General features: G+C 40.1%; 1 protein-coding gene across 1 annotated transcript in view; it reads right to left on the reverse strand.

Moving 5' to 3' along the window:
• Nucleotides 1–21,403, reverse strand: part of grm5b (glutamate receptor, metabotropic 5b) — a 222,544-nt gene that overhangs the window by 2,169 nt on the left and 198,972 nt on the right. The window contains exons 12-17 of the mRNA XM_061925876.1: nucleotides 16,609–16,726; nucleotides 16,335–16,521; nucleotides 15,667–15,825; nucleotides 15,069–15,194; nucleotides 9,700–9,882; nucleotides 6,895–7,061 (exon numbers count right to left, since the gene is read on the reverse strand). Coding sequence (XP_061781860.1) covers nucleotides 6,895–7,061; nucleotides 9,700–9,882; nucleotides 15,069–15,194; nucleotides 15,667–15,825; nucleotides 16,335–16,521; nucleotides 16,609–16,726 — 940 coding nt within the window. The remainder of the gene's footprint in view (nucleotides 1–6,894; nucleotides 7,062–9,699; nucleotides 9,883–15,068; nucleotides 15,195–15,666; nucleotides 15,826–16,334; nucleotides 16,522–16,608; nucleotides 16,727–21,403) is intronic.

Raw genomic sequence — 21,403 nt, forward strand, 5'->3', positions numbered from 1 at the left:
ACTGTGTAGGGGGGGGGGGGCAAAATAAAGGTGTTCCTGTGTCATACTTGCCAACCTTGAGACCTCCGATTTCGGGAGGTGGGGGGTGGGGGGCGGGGGCGTGGTCGGGGGTGGGGCGGGGGGGCGTGGTTGGGGGCGTGGTTAAGATATATATATATATATATATAAGAAATACATGACTTTCAGTGAATTCTAGCTATACAGGTAAAAGCCAGTAAATTAGAATATTTTGAAAAACTTGCTTTATTTCAGTAATTGCATTCAAAAGGTGTAACTTGTACATTATATTTATTCATTGCACACAGACTGATGCATTCAAATGTTTATTTCATTTAATTTTGATGATTTGAAGTGGCAACAAATGAAAATCCAAAATTCCGTGTGTCACAAAATTAGAATATTACTTAAGGCTAATACAAAAAAGGGATTTTTAGAAATGTTGGCCAACTGAAAAGTATGAAAATGAAAAATATGAGCTTGTACAATACTCAATACTTGGTTGGAGCTCCTTTTGCCTCAATTACGGCGTTAATGCGGCGTGGCATGGAGTCGATGAGTTTCTGGCACTGCTCAGGTGTTATGAGAGCCCAGGTTGCTCTGATAGTGGCCTTCAACTCTTCTGCGTTTTTGGGTCTGGCATTCTGCATCTTCCTTTTCACAATACCCCACAGATTTTCTATGGGGCTAAGGTCAGGGGAGTTGGCGGGCCAATTTAGAACAGAAATACCATGGTCCGTAAACCAGGCACGGGTAGATTTTGCGCTGTGTGCAGGCGCCAAGTCCTGTTGGAACTTGAAATCTCCATCTCCATAGAGCAGGTCAGCAGCAGGAAGCATGAAGTGCTCTAAAACTTGCTGGTAGACGGCTGCGTTGACCCTGGATCTCAGGAAACAGAGTGGACCGACACCAGCAGATGACATGGCACCCCAAACCATTACCCAACCATGCAAATTTTGCATTTCCTTTGGAAATCGAGGTCCCAGAGTCTGGAGGAAGACAGGAGAGGCACAGGATCCACGTTGCCTGAAGTCTAGTGTAAAGTTTCCACCATCAGTGATGGTTTGGGGTGCCATGTCATCTGCTGGTGTCGGTCCACTCTGTTTCCTGAGATCCAGGGTCAACGCAGCCGTCTACCAGCAAGTTTTAGAGCACTCTTTGCAAACCTTACAAAAGATATTTTTTTAAATAAAACTCACAAAGTTTAATTATTCCAGGCATTATTAGACATTTTGCATGGTTGGTTTAGGAGTTATGTTTAAATAACTGTCATAATCACTCTATCACAAAAAAAATAAGAGTTGTCAAGACAACCATGACATTATGTTTGTCACGGCGCGGACTCGAACCCGCTTTCCTCCTGCAACTGAGTGCAGCACGCCCACGCAGCAGCAAGCCTGCAGACGATCACGAATCAGCGCACCTGGACCTGATGAGAGGGAGCTGTATAAAGGACCAGTGGACCCAAGGATCCATGCAGGAACTTAGTTCTCTATTGTGCATCGTAAGCCGACACAAGCTTTATGCTCTCTGCGTTTCCCTCCCTGTCTTTTGTTGATCTCCCACAGTGCTTTCCCGAGTTTTCTTGTTGTTCCCCTCTGGATTCTGACTGCCTCCCTCGTTCCTCGACCCCCTGCTCGGACACGGACAACGCTGCCTCGCCCCTATCCTCGACCCTCGCCTGGACACGGACCTTCTCTCATTCTCTCTCTCCTCAACACTCGGTAATACACAACAATTAATTACACACATAGTCGTACACCACACACTCTTGGATTTTGGTCACACGCTCCATTCTATAGTTATTGTTTGTTTTATCACTGATGGTGGAAACTTTACACTAGACTTCAGGCAACGTGGATCCTGTGCCTCTCCTGTCTTCCTCCAGACTCTGGGACCTCGATTTCCAAAAGAAATGCAAAATTTGCATGCTTGGGTGATGGTTTGGGGTGCCATGTCATCTGCTGGTGTCGGTCCACTCTGTTTCCTGAGATCCAGGGTCAACGCAGCCGTCTACCAGCAAGTTTTAGAGCACTTCATGCTTCCTGCTGCTGACCTGCTCTATGGAGATGGAGATTTCAAGTTCCAACAAGACTTGGCGCCTGCACACAGCGCAAAATCTACCCGTGCCTGGTTTACGGACCATGGTATTTCTGTTCTAAATTGGCCCGCCAACTCCCCTGACCTTAGCCCCATAGAAAATCTGTGGGGTATTGTGAAAAGGAAGATGCAGAATGCCAGACCCAAAAACGCAGAAGAGTTGAAGGCCACTATCAGAGCAACCTGGGCTCTCATAACACCTGAGCAGTGCCAGAAACTCATCGACTCCATGCCACGCCGCATTAACGCAGTAATTGAGGCAAAAGGAGCTCCAACCAAGCATTGAGTATTGTACATGCTAAATTTTTCATTTTCATACTTTTCAGTTGGCCAACATTTCTAAAACTCCCTTTTTTGTATTAGCCTTAAGTAATATTCTAATTTTGTGACACACAGAATTTTGGATTTTCATTTGTTGCCACTTCAAATCATCAAAATTAAATGAAATAAACATTTGAATGCATCAGTCTGTGTGCAATGAATAAACATAATGTACAAGTTACACCTTTTGAATGCAAATACTGAAATAAGTCAAGTTTTTCAAAATATTCTAATTTACTGGCTTTTACCTGTATATATATATATATATATATATATATATATATATGTATATATATATATATATATATATATATATATATATATATGTATATATATATATATATATATATATATATATATATATATATATATATATATATATATATATATAAAATAAATCCTTGAACATCACTACCCCCCTGGTGTCTGAGCCGTCATCTCCCTCTGTGTAACCATAACAATGTTCTTTACAAGTGTATGTCCACTTTTGACCAAGACAGGCCTCACACAGTGAATGGATGAATATTAGAAAGGTATTTCTCCTGAGATGATGTAACATCCTCACAATTGAGATGGCTTTTTTAAAAAATTCTGCTTCTCCCCTTTTCAGTTTGAGACAGTCCGTCACCGTCACTGCCTTTGTGTGTTGACGCTTTGCTCGCTGTCATAGATGACAAGAGGACGACCTTCGGATGGCTGCAAAACCTATTAAGTCTCCGTCAGCCGTCATGACCATACCTTCTCCTTCCTATTTCCCCATCAGCCCTTCTTCTCCTTCATTTGTTCACCTGGGTTCAGTCCCATCCGCACCCATCCGCGTCCCCATTAGCAGATTGTCTGCGCGTCACGGGCGGGTCAACGCCAACACACACACACCAGGGCCGGCCCGTGGCATAGGCCGTATAGGCAAATGCTAAGGGCGCCGTCCATCAGGGGGCGCCACGCCAGTGCCACAAATGTTGGAGAAAAAAAAAAAAAAAAAAAAAGTTGGTACTATTATTTCTAAATACAAAAAATAATCCCACGTTAATTAAAATGCAAAGTAAAGCCTATTTAATAGAAATATTATTTGTTACAACATTACGCCCCCCCTCCTCCCCCCACACAGTGCGCCCCCTCCCTTCCCGTATCATGACTCTTTTTGGACTTCACCACATCAAAAAATCAACACAAGATGTCAAAACGGCCAAAACTGTCAGGTGCCCAAGGAAGAAAAAAGAGAAAAGAAGAGGAGGAGAAACGAGAAAAAGACAGAGGTAGCAGGTAGGTAACGTTAGCCTACATGAAATTATTTGTCTGTTACAGAATGTGATAGTAACCTGGCTTTTTAGCATTAAGCTAATGTTACATGATTCGGCAATTGCTAATCAATAAATAGCTACCGTATTTTCCGCACTATTAGCCGCACCTAAAAACCACAAATTTACTCAAAAGCTGACAGTGCGGCTTTTAACCCGGTGCGCTTTATATATGGATTAATATTAAGATTCATTTTCATAAAGTTTCGATCTCGCAACTTCGGTAAACAGCCGCCATCTTTTTTCCCGGTAGAACAGGAAGCGCTTCTTCTTCTACGCAAGCAACCGCCAAGGTAAGCACCCGCCCCCATAGAACAGGAAGCGCCTCTTCTTCTACTGTAAGCAACCACCCGCCCGCGTAGAAGAAGAAAAAGCGCGCGGATATTACCGTACGTCTCATTTCCTTTGTGTGTTTACATCTGTAAAGACCACAAAATGGCTCCTACTAAACGACAGGGATCCGGTTCATGAAAAGACGCAATCTCTCCATCCGCACACGGATTACTATTTCACAGCGACTGATATTCCTGTGAACCGCACTGTGGATACAACGGGAGCACGTACGGTGAATATTCGCACCACAGGGAATGAGAAGTCATCCTTCACTGTGGGTCTAGCTTGCCATGCTAATGGCCAGAAACTTCCACCCATGGTGATATTCAAAAGGAAGACCTTGCCAAAAGAGACCTTTCCAGCCGGCGTCATCATAAAAGCTAACTCGAAGGGATGGATGAAGAAAAGATGAGCGAGTGGTTAAGGTAAGTTTAAGTTTACGCGAAGAGGCCGGGTGGCTTTTTTCACGCAGCTCCGTCCATGTTGATATACGTATGTTTGTGATTGCACATTTGCGTACATTTTGGGAGTGAACAGAGTTGTTAGAACGCTGGTTTTTAATATATTATTAAAGTTTGACTGACCTATCTGACTGTTTTTTTGACATTCCTTTAGCGCAGTTAGATGCGGCTTACAACACCGGGCGGCTTATAGGTGGACAAAGTTTTGAAATATGCCGTTCATTGAAGGCGCGGCTTTTAACCCAGGGCGCCTTATGGTGCGGAAAATACGGTATATATATATATATATATATATATATCCCTGCGACCCCGAAGGATGAAACGTCCTGTGTGCTTTTTCCTCCTGTATAACAGGTTAGTTTTGGTGAATCAACTCACTGAATAATATCCATGTGATCTTTATAAGTTTAAGTACACATTCTGATGGTGGAGCCTAACTCTAAAGTGTTTGTGAGTTGTACCGTATTTTCCGCACTATTAGCCGCACATAAAAACCACAAATTTACTCAAAAGCTGACTGTGCGGCTTATAACCCGGTGCGCTTTATATATGGATTAATATTAAGATTCATTTTCATAAAGTTTCGGTCTCGCAACTACGGTAAACAGCCGCCATCTTTTTTCCCCGTAGAAGAGGAAGTGCTTCTTCTTCTGCGCAAGCAACCGCCAAGGTAAGCACCCGCCCCCATAGAACAGGAAGCGCTTCTTCTTCTACTGTAAGCAACCACCCGCCCGCGTAGAAGAAGAAGAAGGGCGCGGATATTACGTTTCATTTCCTTTGTGTGTTTACATCTGTAAAGACCACAAAATGGCTCCTACTAAGCGACAGGTTTCCAAGACGCAATCTCTCCATCCGCACACGGACTACTATTTCACAGCAACTGCCTAAAGACTTTCAAGAAAAGCTGGCTACTTTCCGTGCATATTGTAAAAACAAGATAGCTGAAAAAAAGATCCGGCCAGAGAACATTATCAACATGGACGAGGTTCCACTGACTTTTGATATTCCTGTGAACCGCACTGTGGATACAACGGGAGCACGTACGGTGAATATTCGCACCACAGGGAATGAGAAGTCATCCTTCACTGTGGTTCTAGCTTGCCATGCTAATGGCCAGAAACTTCCACCCATGGTGATATTCAAAAGGAAGACCTTGCCAAAAGAGACCTTTCCAGCCGGCGTCATCATAAAAGCTAACTCGAAAGGATGGATGGATGAAGAAAAGATGAGCGAGTGGTTAAGGGAAGTTTACGCGAAGAGGCCGGGTGGCTTTTTTCACGCAGCTCCGTCCATGTTGATATACGACTCCATGCGCGCCCACATCACGCTGGTTTTAATATATTATTAAAGTTTGACTGACCTATCTGACTGTTTTTTTGACATTCCTTTAGCGCAGTTAGATGCGGCTTACAACACCGGGCGGCTTATAGGTGGACAAAGTTTTGAAATATGCCGTTCATTGAAGGCGCGGCTTATAACCCAGGGCGCCTTATGGTGCGGAAAATACGGTAGTTCTGTTTTAACGTCGGGTTAATATTGTGGAGGGGGCTAAATTGTTATGGAAAATAATAATGTAACGTTAGGTAATTACAGTACTCCCGCCTTACATTCCTCAGGGACATTTCTTTCTTTCTTTAGTTGATTTGGAACATGAACACACTTACATCATAATACATCACACAATTTCCTATCATTTCATTTTACATCATGCCCGAAAAGGAGTAGGAAGAAGCAAAGCTTATTTAATCCTACCCCCTTTCCCACTTCAAAGCGTTTACAAATATATAGAATCATTTACTGACCTTTTTATATAATACAATAACATCTATGAATTAGTATACAACAGTTTTGTAATATGTAATTAATTAATCAATTCAGTCATTATTAACAAACTGAGATGAAGAATATCTTATTTTCAATAAGGTTGAAAGTATTTCTCATAATTCTTCTTCTTTGTACTCTGTAAGCACTATTATTTCGAACAACCTCTTGAACTGGATCATATCAGTACAATTTTTCACTTCTTTACTTCATCCATTCCATCATTTAATTCCACATACTGATATGCTAAAAGTTCTTAGTGTTGTACGTGCATATAAATGTTTGTATTAGATCTTTTAAGCAGGTGTTTTTTGTTTACATTGTTATTGCCTTCTGGTTAGCTAATGTTTGCCCTGCAGGTAATCATCACTTTTCCACCCCTTTATATATTAGGTATAGTTGTAAGTAAAAAAAAAAGGTCAAAGACAAAGCTATTCGGGTTCTTGTGAGTATATACACTTCACTGCCGATGTGGGGGGGGCGCCACCTAAAATCTTGCCTAGGGCGCCAGATTGGTTAGGGCCGGGCCTGACACACACACACACACACACACACACACACACCTGAGAGTCTCGGCGGTGGAGCCTCGCCGCTTCCACAGGTTGACCAGACTTGAGGAGCGGCTGGCGGCCGAGGAGGACTTCCCATCTCCCACGTGCATGCGGACCACCGTGCTGGTGGTGAAGGCACTGCGCACGTTACGCTCCGGCTTGGCCAGAATGATGTAGACCTGGGAGAGGAGAATATATATTCAATAATCACCAGAACACAAAAATAATAATGATAATATTTCCATACTTTTTGATACTTTTCTAAATAAAGGGGACCACAAAAAAATGGCTTTATTTTAACAAAAAATATTACGGTATATTAAACATATTTTTATTATTGCAAGTTTGTCCTTAAATAAAATAGTGAACATACTAGACAACTTGTCTTTTACAAAACCCAAAAGCAGTGAAGTTGTCACGTTGTCCATCCATCCATCCATCCATCCATCCATCCATCCATCCATCTTCTTCCGCTTATCCGAGGTCGGGTCGCGGGGGCAGCAGCCTAAGTAGGGAAGCCCAGACTTCCCTCTCCCCAGCCACTTGGTCCAGCTCTTCCTGTGGGACCCCGAGGCGTTCCCAGGCCAGCCGGGAGACATAGTCTTCCCAGCGTGTCCTGGGTCTTCCCCGTGGCCTCCTACCGGTCGGACGTGCCCTAAACACCTCCCTAGGGAGGCGTTCGGGTGGCATCCTGACCAGATGCCCGAACCACCTCATCTGGCTCCTCTCCATGTGGAGGAGCAGCGGCTTTACTTTGAGCTCCCCCCGGATGACAGAGCTTCTCACCCTATCTCTAAGGGAAAGCCCCGCCACTCGGCGGAGGAAACTCATTTGGGCCGCTTGTACCCGTGATCTTGTCCTTTCGGTCATGACCCAAAGCTCATGACCATAGGTGAGGATGGGAACGTAGATCGACCGGTAAATCGAGAGCTTTGCCTTACGGCTCAGCTCCTTCTTCACCACAACGGATCGATACAGCGTCCGCATTACTGAAGACGCCGCACCGATCCGCCTGTCGATCTCACCATCATCCACTCTTCCCCCACTCGTGAACAAGACTCCGAGGTACTTGAACTCCTCCACTTGGGGCAAGATCTCCTCCCCAACCCGGAGATGGCACTCCACCCTTTTCCGGGAGAGAACCATTGACTCGGACTTGGAGGTGCTGATTCCCATCCCAGTCGCTTCACACTCGGCTGCGAACCGATCCAGTGAGAGCTGAAGATCTTGGCCGGAGGAAGCCATCAGGACCACATCATCTGCAAAAAGCAGAGACCTAATCCTGCAGCCACCAAACCGGATACCCTCAACGCCCTGACTGCGCCTAGAAATTCTGTCCATAAAAGTTATGAACAGAATTGGTGACAAAGGGCAGCCTTGGCGGAGTCCAACCCTCACTGGAAACGTGTCCGACTTACTGCCGGCAATGCGGACCAAGCTCTGACACTGATCATACAGGGAGCGAACTGCCACAATCAGACAGTCCGTTACCCCATACTCTCTGAGCACTCCCCACAGGACTTCCCGGGGTACACGGTCGAATGCCTTCTCCAAGTCCACAAAACACATGTAGACTGGTTGGGCAAACTCCCATGCACCCTCAAGGACCCTGCCCAGAGTATAGAGCTGGTCCACAGTTCCACGACCAGGACGAAAACCACACTGTTCCTCCTGAATCCGAGGTTCGACTATCCGGCGTAGCCTCCTCTCCATTTGTCACGTTGTGTAAATGGTAAATAAAAACAATGATTTGGAAATCCTTTTCAACTTATATTCAATTGAATAGACTGCAAAGACAAGATATTTCATGTTAATAAAATAAAAACTACAACAGCCTAATAGCTAGAACTAGCACACATAAAACTATCAAAAGGCTTTTTTTTTTCAAAAAGAAGGGTTTTTAAGCCTTTTTTAAAAGCATCCACAGTCTGTGGTGCACTCAGGTGGTCAGGGAGAGCGTTCCACAGACTAAGAGCGGCGGAGCAGAAAGCCCGGTCTCCCATAGTTCGGAGGTTGGAGGAGGTTAGCCTGTACGGAGCGTAGGTGTCGTGTGGAGGATTTGGGGGTGAGCAGTTCTTTGAGGTAGATGGGGGGGCCAGTGAAGGGATTTGAAAACCGGTGCGATGTGGTCGTATTCCCGCACTCTCGTCAGTATCCTAGCAGCACTGCTATTGAACGAGTTTGTGCTGAAAATTCAATTTCGTTGTACTTGTCTGACCTACTTCTTCACTCCTGCTCTCCCTGCTTTCTTTTCACCCCTCGGCCGACGCGGATTTTACTTCCTTAACGGTTTATTACTGGCGCGATACTGTGGCTTAAGTTAAGGATTTTTGCGAGATCTGATGGTTTGTGAGGGCACCAAAGGGACTTCTGGGGTGGGCGTTGTGGAGGATGCATATATGTTTAAGAGTTATTTCTTTTTACATAGCCATGAGTATCTAGTACTTTTCCTTTATATATTCTACTAGTTTCTCTTGTGTTCAGAGGTCTGTTTTGTGTCTTACGTTGGAATGTGAAGACCTCCCCCACTAGTTCCTTATCAGTGGTGCAAGGGGGAGATGGGGGTTTTCTTTGTGTGCAAAGGAGTTGCCTTTTCCGTTGGAATGCCAGATCAACTAGAGTAGCCGATATGAATGTATTGGTTAAACTGATCTCCTAAAGTTTTAATAAAACTTGAAAATATTCCAATTCTGTCTTGATGGTCCTTCTTACTCATATATGTCATCGAAAGAACTTGGGATTGACCAGTAACTTAGATTCCCTTGGAGGAAGAGCTGGTCTGACGCAACAGCGTGTTGGGCAGAAAAGTGGACTTACCTTGGGCACGAACATGCAGCAAAGAGCCACGGTGGCGCTGAGGCTGACGCTGAAGCACATGGTGATGATCTTGTAGTTGGAGCCGAAGTAGATGGGAACGAAGGCCAGCCAGATGATACAGGTGGTGTACATGGTGAAGGCGATGTACTTGGCCTCGTTGAAATTAGCGGGAACGTTGCGGGTCTGGAAGAGAGCAAGTCATTTCTGCTGATTGTTGGGTGGATTTTGTATGAATGGGGCACATTTAAATAAGTGCATGCGAGGTAGTGCACGGAAAACATCATTATGCTTTGATGCTATCAGGTATAAGCAGAGCCTGCAGCGCCCGGTTGTTATTTGGGCTTTATTTCATCCTATTTCTCCTTCTACTCTGCCATTTTTCACAGTGTGGAGAAAGTGGATGGCTACAGGCCACAAATAATCAAGCATGGACTTTAATTTGCGTTTGGGGAAATCACATTCCAGTTGCTGGTCTTGCTTGATCAGCCAGCAGCAATTCAATTATTATTTTATCGGTCTGCGTGAGTTCTCGCACTTTAAAAAAACACTTTATACACAGCGTACTTCAAAATAGACCTAGATAGGACTCCTTCCTTCATTTTTGGGTTTCTTTTTTGTGTGCTGAAAAGTACATATATATATATATATATATATATATATATATATATATATATATATATATATATATATATATATATATATATATATATATATATATATATATAATGTAGTGACATACACCTAACAATATGTAATATGCACAATATACACACTGCAAGTATATATATATAAAATGTAGTAACAGACACCTTCATAACAATATGTAATATGTACAAAATACACACTGCAAGTATATATATAATGTATCAACAGACACCTTCATAACAATATGTAATTTGTACAATATACACACTTCAAGTATATTTATAATGTAGTAACAGACACTGTCATAACAATATGTAATATGTACAATATACACACTGCAAATATATATATATAATGTAGTAACAGACACCTTCATGACAATATTTAATATGTACAATATACACACTGCATTTAAATATATACATACATACAAATACATATATATATATATATATATATATATACATATATATATATATATATATATATATATATATATATATATATACATATATACATATATATATATATATATATATATATATATATATATAATGTAGTAACAGACACCTTCATAACAATATGTATTATATACAATACACACACTGCAAGTATATATGTATAATGTAGTAACAGCCACCTTCATAACAATATGTAATATGTACAATATACACACTGCAAGTATATATATATAATGTAGTAACAGACACCTTCATAACAATATGTAATATGTACAATATACACACTGCAAGTATATATATATAATGTAGTAACAGACACCTTCATAACAATATGTAATATGTACAATATACACACTGCAAGTGTATATATATAATGTAATAACAGACACCTCCATAACAATATGTAATATGTACAATATACACACTGTAAGTATATATATATAATGTAGTAACAGACACCTTCATAACAATATGTAATATGTACAATATACACACTGTAAGTATATATATATAATGTAGTAACAGACACCTTCATAACAATATGTAATATGTCCAATACACACACTGCAAGTATATATATAGTCTAGTAACAGACACCTTCATAACAATATGTAATATGTACAATAAACACACTGCCAGTATATATATATATATACATATATATATATATATATATATATATATATATATATATATATATATATATATATATATATATGTATATATATATATATATATATATATATATATATATATATATATATATATATATATATATATATATATATATATATATATATATATAATGTAGTAACAGACACCTTCATAACAATGTGTAATATGTACAATATACACACTGCAAGTATATATATATATATAATGTAGTAACAGACACCTTCATAACAATATGTAATATGTACAATACACACACTGCAAGTGTATATATATATATATATATATATATATATATATATATATATATATATATATATATATATATATATATAATGTAGTAACAGACACCTTCATAACAATAAGTAATATGTACAATATACACACTGCATGTATATATATAAAATGTAGTAACAGACACCTTCATTACAATATGTAATATGTACAACATACATTGCAACTATATATATAATGTAGTAACAGACACCTTCTTAACAATATGTAATAGGTGCAATATTTACAGTATTTTGACCATTTTAATCATTACCAAAACTAATTCCTCGGCGCATTGATTTCCGTTTCCATAGCAACACACTTCAGACTTCCTGCAACAAACGTGTGTTCCTACTTCCGGAAACAAACGCGGGTGTGTTCTGATCATGGCAGACTTGATTAACAAACAACAAAGACGACTATTTTTGGACAAATGAGGATTCGACCACCTTATCTTTTTTGAAGCTGAAAATACAGAGGATGAACTACCGCTTATGTAAGCCAACACGAAGGAAGAGTGAGACGTCGGAGCAGACGGAAGCTGAGAGAGTGAGATGAAAGTGACTCGAAGCCGAAATACACGATCAACTACATATCCCGTATTTGTCATCCAACATCCACACACTCCACTCACCCTGGACATTCAAGCTTGTCACTTCCACTCACGCACTTTGGGTGGATTGTGCACATAGGGCATTCACACGCAATCCCTACCTTAATTGCAGATTCTCGTTTTTAGCCGTATCGGACTTCGGAGCGAGATGTCATAAATGCAAGTATCGACCTGATAATGATATTATCAGGGTAATGATGTCACATTTGTGAAGACAAACAAATCCTTTAAACAAAAATAGATTTTGTTGCGCAACCTCTGCAGTGGACTTTTGTGTTGTGCATAATCGTGTGATTTTATTCCCCACAGTTAAGTTAAAGTGAATTATATTTATATAGCGCTTTTTCTCTAGTGACTCAGAGCGCTTTTACATAGTGAAAGCCAATATCTAAGTTACATTTAAACCGGTGTGGGTGGCACTGGGAGCAGGTGGGTAAAGTGTCTTGCCCAAGGACACAACGGCAGTGACTAGGATGGCGGAAGCGGGGATCACCACCAGGTGTTGTAGCTCTGACAAAAGTCACGACTAGTAAGTTCCAGGACTGACCAAGGTAAACAAACTTTCACGGAGTAGGGTTATGTGGAGAATGCATATATGTTTAAGAGTTCTTTCTGTATTCATAGTTATGTTTAAAACATCTGGTACTTTTCCATTTGTGCTCTTTCTATTTTGTATCTTATGTCCTCAAGTAAACTATGTGTGTTACCTTGAAGGCTTGCACTGTAGGAGATGGAATACTCCCTTTTGTCTTATCTGTAGTAGAACAATGAGGCTGTGTTCCTTTCCGGACAGGTGGGGGTTTTCTTCGTGTGCAAGAAGTTGGCTCTTCCGTTTGAGTGTTAGAACAACTTGAGACGGCGGTATGAATGTATTGGTCTGGGCTGGTCTCCTGAAGCTTCAGTAAAACTTGATAAAATTCCTATTCTGTCTTGATGGTCCTTCTTACTCAGCATATACAGGTAAAAGCCAGTAAATTAGAATATTTTGAAAAACTTGATTTATTTCAGTAATTGCATTCAAAAGGTGTAACTTGTACATTATATTTATTCATTGCACACAGACTGATGCATTCAAATGTTTATTTCATTTAATTTTGATGATTTGAAGTGGCAACAAATGAAAATCCAAAATTCCGTGTGTCACAAAATTTGAATATTACTTAAGGCTAATACAAAAAAGGGAGTTTTAGAAATGTTGGCCAACTGAAAAGTATAAAAATGAAAAATATGAGCATGTACAATACTCAATACTTGGTTGGAGCTCCTTTTGCCTCAATTACTGCGTTAATGCGGCGTGGCATGGAGTCGATGAGTTTCTGGCACTGCTCAGGTGTTATGAGAGCCCAGGTTGCTCTGATAGTGGCCTTCAACTCTTCTGCGTTTTTGGGTCTGGCATTCTGCATCTTCCTTTTCACAATACCCCACAGATTTTCTATGGGGCTAAGGTCAGGGGAGTTGGCGGGCCAATTTAGAACAGAAATACCATGGTCCATAAACCAGGCACGGGTAGATTTTGCGCTGTGTGCAGGCGCCAAGTCCTGTTGGAACTTGAAATCTCCATCTCCATAGAGCAGGTCAGCAGCAGGAAGCATGAAGTGCTCTAAAACTTGCTGGTAGACGGCTGCGTTGACCCTGGATCTCAGGAAACAGAGTGGACCGACACCAGCAGATGACATGGCACCCCAAACCATCACCCAACCATGCAAATTTTGCATTTCCTTTGGAAATCGAGGTCCCAGAGTCTGGAGGAAGACAGGAGAGGCACAGGATCCACGTTGCCTGAAGTCTAGTGTAAAGTTTCCACCATCAGTGATGGTTTGGGGTGCCATGTCATCTGCTGGTGTCGGTCCACTCTGTTTCCTGAGATCCAGGGTCAACGCAGCCGTCTACCAGCAAGTTTTAGAGCACTTCATGCTTCCTGCTGCTGACCTGCTCTATGGAGATGGAGATTTCAAGTTCCAACAGGACTTGGCGCCTGCACACAGCGCAAAATCTACCCGTGCCTGGTTTACGGACCATGGTATTTCTGTTCTAAATTGGCCCGCCAACTCCCCTGACCTTAGCCCCATAGAAAATCTGTGGGGTATTGTGAAAAGGAAGATGCAGAATGCCAGACCCAAAAACGCAGAAGAGTTGAAGGCCACTATCAGAGCAACCTGGGCTCTCATAACACCTGAGCAGTGCCAGAAACTCATCGACTCCATGCCACGCCGCATTAACGCAGTAATTGAGGCAAAAGGAGCTCCAACCAAGTATTGAGTATTGTACATGCTCATATTTTTCATTTTCATACTTTTCAGTTGGCCAACATTTCTAAAAATCCCTTTTTTGTATTAGCCTTAAGTAATATTCAAATTTTGTGACACACGGAATTTTGGATTTTCATTTGTTGCCACTTCAAATCATCAAAATTAAATGAAATAAACATTTGAATGCATCAGTCTGTGTGCAATGAATAAATATAATGTACAAGTTACACCTTTTGAATGCAATTACTGAAATAAATCAAGTTTTTCAAAATATTCTAATTTACTGGCTTTTACCTGTATGTCATCGAAAGAACTTGGGATTGACCAGTGACATAAATTCCCTGGGAGGAAGAGCTGGTCAGACGCAACAGTTATTATTAAGGAAATACGTAGATAGATGTAGATAATAATACCACTAAGTTCCTGCAGATTGCAACATGAAGGTGTGGTCGCTACCTTGAAGGCATAGAAGGTGCAGCTGAGGATGAGCAGACCGTTGTACCCCAGTGGGGCCACCACACCCAAGTTGTTGGTGTTGCATATGAGGTTGACCTGCTGGATGCTGGGGTAGTCGTGGATCACCTGTGGAAGCATCGAACAGGACGTGAATGCACTGTGATCCTCTTGTAGACCACGGGAAACATCAGGGGTCCTTCACGAACCTTCTTAAGATGTGACTTTAAGGTTTTACTACTTCGGTGTAACATACTACACAGTCTAGCTCAGTCCTATCTTGCTGATTGTATTGCAAGAAATCTGCGTTCAAAGAACTTCGGCTTATTCCCAGAACCCCAAAAAAAGTCTGCGGGCTATAGAGAGTTTTCTATTTGGGCTCCAGTACTCTGGAATGTTCTACCAGTAACAGTTAGAGATTCTACCTCAGTAGAAGCATCTTAAAATTCATTTGTATACTCTAGCCTTTAAATAGACCCCCTTTTTAGACCAGTTGATCTGCCGTTTCTTCTTTCAAAAGCTAGCATGCTAACATCAGACTGTTAGCAATTGTGACTTTGGGCTCCCAGGAAGTACCTGTGGGGGCTCCACGAGGAAGTACCTGTGGGGGCTCCATGAGGAAGAGGGCCACAATGATGGCCAGCTGCAGCAGGATGAGCAGGAAGGCGATGAGCAGCTGGGCGCAGGCGGACATGAAGCGAGGCTTCTTGGTGCAGATCTTCTTCTTGCTGCCTGCCAGGATGCGTGCGATGCGGTTGGTCTAAGGACACAAGTCATTTTAGAAGTATGCTAGCTGGTCCCCTGTTACCCTGCTAATGTTAGCATTTATGCTAGCATCTGATCTAATTTAACAACCTTTGTATGCTAGCTGGTTCCCTTTCAGGATGCTAATGTTTGCGTGCTAATTTTAATTGTTAGCATGCTAGCATTTTAAGAAATTCCGTACTTTTTAATTTCATTATCATGGAATTACTTGGTGCCATCTTAGAAGTATGCTTAGAGGTGTCGGTTTCTTTGATCTATTGGACAGCCACAGGAAGGACCCGAAATCTACGAGCAGCACCGCTCCAAGCACCTTTTTGTTGGAAATGTTTATGACCCAGTGCAGCAGCTGTTTATGACCCCCTCCCCTTAGAAGCAGCTGACATCTTCACTACGTCTCAGTACAACTTCTGTTGTGTTTCTACATTAAAAATAGCATTTCGGCTCAGTTTTCAGCACTTCAAAACAAACTATTTCTACCTTTTTTCTACGCTCCTTAGCCCTCACCTTGGTGACCAGCGCAGAGTAGCTCATGGCGGGCGACAGACCGATGCCCAGACGTTGGAGGTAGCAATGGACCACGTGTGGTTTGGCGATGAGGCTGAAGGTGCACAGGTAGCCCAAGCAGATGCCGGCCAGTATTATGTAGCACAGTTCTCTGCTGGAGGACTTCACCACCGGGGTGTCTCGGAACCTGAAGACCAGGGGGGGTATGCGACATCAGATGCTAGACAAACAAGGGACTTCCTGTGTCTGCCGGGGGAGAGGACGAGTACGAGACCTGATGAAAACAGCGGTGACAAAGAAGGTGGCCATCAGTCCCAGGCAGGCGAAGACCACGGCGCCGATGGGTTCGGGGTCTCCCCACCGCAGGTACTCCACTGGGATGGGGTCACATCCTGGAGTTGCACAACAATATTAGTTTAGTTATAGTCATTAATAAAACATGTATGTTATACTCTTCTGACACCACCAGATGGCAGTATAAGTGTCCACATAAGTGGCCAAAAGACCCCAAATCAGTAGTGTACACAATTTTGGAAATAAGAGCTAAAAGGTGTTGTCCACGCATGTGGCCACTAAGCCTTTAGAGGATTTATCAGGACCCGAAATCTACGAGCAGAGAGGGGGCAAACTTGACACCGCTCCAAGCACCCTTTTCTTTGAACTGTTTATGACCCAGTGCAGCAGCTGTTTATAACCCCCTTCCCTTAGAAGCAGCTGCAGCTATGTAATCAGGAAATGCCCAAATAAAGGAGGAGGCGTGGACCTCCCTCCTCAGAGCGTAGGGCGATACTGTACGAGGGTGCCGGTCGATGCGCTCTCCCCATGAGCTAAATGGAATCCTGTCTGTTTGATTCCTTGCTTCTTGTCTTGGTTAATAGATAGTTCGGTGTTTGAACCTGACAACTGGAATGGGCTTATTTAGGTTTGTTTTTTGTTTTTTGCCTCATCCCTCACTTGAAGCGTGCGTGATGAACGGCGTTCCCGCGAAGTGAAGACCCGATAAGTCCGAAAGAGAAAGCGATGATACGGCGCTATATGCTCGCAGACGCCACCTGCTGGTGTGGTGAGCACACTGCATTTGGTCTTGGACGAATTAACTGACTTCTTAATGCTTCAGTCACACGCAGGATTCTCACAAGAATGAGGCCAAAAAAAATCATACCAGATCCGCTGTAAGCATGTGCGTGTGTGTGTGTGTGTGTGTGTGTGTGTGTGTGTATGTGTGTGTGTGTGTGTGTGTGTGTGTGTGTGTGTGTGTGTGTGTGTGTGTGTGTGTGTGTGTGTGTGTGTGTGTGTGTTAAGATATGAAAAAAAGGCCTAATGTTTAACAAGTTGTGCATTCTCATGTTGACCATATAAAAAAACTTTGAAGGTACACTTATTTAAATTGAAAAAAAAAAACGTATATCCATCTACGATTAATCGTGATTAATTACAAGTTAATTAGGAGAAAATGTGATGAATTGAGCTTCAATATTGTAACTTTTTGAGAGTCCTGCTTCAATACATCCAACTTCAACTGGAACTTGACGCAGCAGAGGAGACTAATCCTCTCTTTTTCTGCTCGTTTCAATGCTGCTTGGTTTTTTTATTTGTATTTGTTTTGTCCCGGCTGCTGCTTGTTTTTTTTTTGGTTTTTTTTGTTTTGTTTTTTCTGTCCTGCCTGCTGCTTGTATTTTATTTATTTATTTATTTATTTATTTTGTCCTGGCTGCTGCTTGTTTTTATTTTAATTTTATTTTTTTTTGTCTTGGCTACTGCTCGTTTTTTTTGGTTTTGTTTTAATTTTGTCCTGGCTGCTGCTTGGTTTTATTTTTATTTTTTTTTTTTTTGTCTTGGCTACTGCTCGTTTTTTTTGGTTTTGTTTTAATTTTGTCCTGGCTGCTGCTTGTTTTTATTTATTTTTAATTTTTTTGTCCTGGCTGCTGCTTGTTTTTATTTATTTTAAATTTTTTTGTCTCGTCTTTGTTCTTTAATTTTTATTTGGTCCTGGCTGCTGCTGATTTAAAAAAAAAAAAAAAAGTTTCTGTCCCGGCTGCTGCTTTTTTATTTTATTTTTTTATTTTTTTTTTTGGTCCTCACTGCTGCTTGTTTTTTGTTTTGTTTTTTTAATCATTATTTTTGTCCTGGCTGCTGCTTGTTTTTTTTTTATGAATTTTTTGGTCCTGACTGCTGCTTGTTTTTTTTTTTTTTTTTTTTTTTTGTCTGGATGCTGCTTGTTTATTTTTATTTTTTTGTCCTGGCTGCTGCTTGTTTATTCTTATATTTTTTTTGTCCTGCTGCTGCTTGTTTTGTTTGTTTGTTTTGGTTTTTTTTAGTCCTGGCTGCTGCTTGTTTTTTTGATTTATTTTTTTGTCCTGGCTGCTGCTTGTTTTGTTTGTTTGTTTTGTTTTTTTTTAGTCCTGGCTGCTGCTTGTTTTTTTTATTTATTTTTTTGTCCTGGCTGCTGCTTGTTTTTTTTATTTATTTTTTTGTCCTGGCTGCTGCTTGTTTTTTGTTTTCTTTTTTGTTCTGGCTGCTGCTTGTTTTTTATTGTTTGTTTGTTTGTTTTTTGTCATGGCTGCTGCTTTTTTTTTCTTTTTTTTTTTTTTTTAATTTTATTGTTTTTGTCCTGGCTGCTGCTTGTTTTTTTAAATTATATTTATTTGTTTAGTCCTGGCTGCTGCTCTCAGGATTACATTCTCTTCCACTCCTGCCTCAATTATTCCAACTTTTCCAACTCAATCTCCCTGTTTTTCTCCTCTATTGTCTCGGAAATTGCCTGTTTGTGTTGAGGCTTTTCACATGGACTTAACGGCCGTCTTCCACCTTCTTTCGCTCTCCTCCATGTGGCACAACATGCGGGGCCATTGTGACATTTGTGCTTTTGAAAACCAATACAATATTCAGATTCAGGCTTACCCTCAAGTGTCAAGTCCCAGGGATCCGCAAAGTCTCAGTCATAATAAAAGTTTAAAAAATAAGTCATTTATTATTTTTTAAATCAACTTTAGATTTGTCCATTTAAAGTTGTATTATGTTTTATGCCCTTTTTGTTAAAGAAAACCCTGTTTTAATGGAAAACACACAAAATATGCCATATTTTCCCCCAAAAATATTTAAAACCTAATATTTGATGTGGAGTTATTAGAGCCTTAAATACTTTAGATCAATAAGTCATTACATTGATTTTGATTTGTTATTATTTTTTGGGCAATGATAGTTAAAAAAAAATATATCACTAAAATTCTCAGGGATCCAAAAGGGACCCACTCATAAAAGTGTTAAAAATAAGTCATAAATCTCTAGATCAACTTCAGCTGTATCCGTCATTTATTAGTATGAATTAGTTTTTAATGTTTTTTTGTGTGTGTTTGTTTTATGCTCTTTTTGTCAAAATTATTTTTTTTTTGTTATTATGGCAAACACTCAAAATATGAAATATTTCCCCCAAAACATTTTTTTAAAGTGTAATATTTGATGTGAAGTGTTTGGAGCATTAAATATGTCAATGCTTCATAATAACATTGATTTTGATTCATTATAATTTTTTTGAGCAATGACACTTTAAAGGGAAAAAAATCCCACAAAAATTCTTAAGTATTCATAAGAGACCCACTCATAAAAGTCTTTAAAACATTTATGAAAAAAAAATAAAATAAAAAGTGTTAAAATAAGTCATACTTTTTAAAACGTTCACAGCTTAAATCTCTAGGTCAACTTCAGCTGTATCCCTCCATTATAAGTATTAATTGTTTTTCAATGTTTTTTTTTATGTGTTTGTTTTAAGCAATTTTTTGCCAAAATTAACTTTTTTTTTTGTTACGGCAAACACTCAAAATATGAAATATTTTCCCCAAAATATTTCAAAGTGTAATATTTGTTGTGAAGTATTTGGAGCATTAAATATGTCAATAATTCATAACAACATTGATTTTGATTCATTATTATTTTTTGAGCAATGACAGGTTTTAAAAACAAAACAAAAAACCCACTAAAACAAAAAACCCACTAAAACTCTCAGGTATCCATAAAAGTGTCAAAAATAGGTGATCATAGTTTTTTACTTTCAATACTGATTTTGCTTAATTATAATATTATTTGAGCAATGATAGTTTAAAGGAAAATAAAATCCTACTAAAATTCTCCCACTCATTAAAGTTTAAAAAAAATAAATTAAAAAATGAATAAATGAATAAAATAATAAATACGTTTTTTTACTTTCCACAATTAAATGTCCAGATCAACTTCAGCTGCATCCATCGATTATAAGTACCAGTATTTATTATTTTTCAATCTTTTTTTTTTGTGTTTGTTTTATGTTTTTTTTTTTTTTGCCAACATGAACTTCTTTTTGTTATGGCAAACACTCAAAATATGCAATATTTCCGCCAAAAATATTTCAAAGTGTAATATTTAATGTGAAGTATTTGGAGCATTAAATAGGTCAATCACTCATAACATTGATTTTGATTCATTATTATTTTTTGAGCAATGACAGTTTAAAAAAAAAAATCCCACAAAAATTATCCGGTATCCACAAGGGACCCACTCATAAAATCAAAACATAAAAAAAAAAGTGTTAAAGTAAGCCATATTTTTTGGCGCCATCTTATATGTATGCTAGCTGGTTCCCTTAGGATGCTAATGTCTGTGTGCTAATTTTAACGTGCTAATGTTAGCATGCTAGCATTTTAAGAAATTACGTACTTTTTAATTTCATTATCATGGAATTACTTGGTGCCATCTCAGAAGTATGCTTAGAGGTGTCGGTTTCTTTGATCTATTGGACAGCCACAGGAAGGACCCGGAATCTATGAGCGGAGAGGAGGCAAACCCGACACTGCTCCAAGCATCTTTTTGTTGGAACTGTTTATGACCCAGTGCAGCAGCTGTTTATGACCCCCTCCCCTTAGAAGCAGCTGACATCTTCACTATTTTTTGAGCAAAACTTTCAACACTAAACTTTCAACACTTAAATCTCTAGATCAACTTCAGCTGCATCTATCGATTAGAAGTACCAGTATTTATTATTTTTCAATCTTTTTTTTTTGTGTTTGTTTTATGCTTTTTTTTTTGCCAACATGAAC

This window comes from Nerophis lumbriciformis, linkage group LG30 (assembly GCF_033978685.3).
Source record: "Nerophis lumbriciformis linkage group LG30, RoL_Nlum_v2.1, whole genome shotgun sequence".
Lineage (NCBI taxonomy): Eukaryota > Metazoa > Chordata > Actinopteri > Syngnathiformes > Syngnathidae > Nerophis > Nerophis lumbriciformis.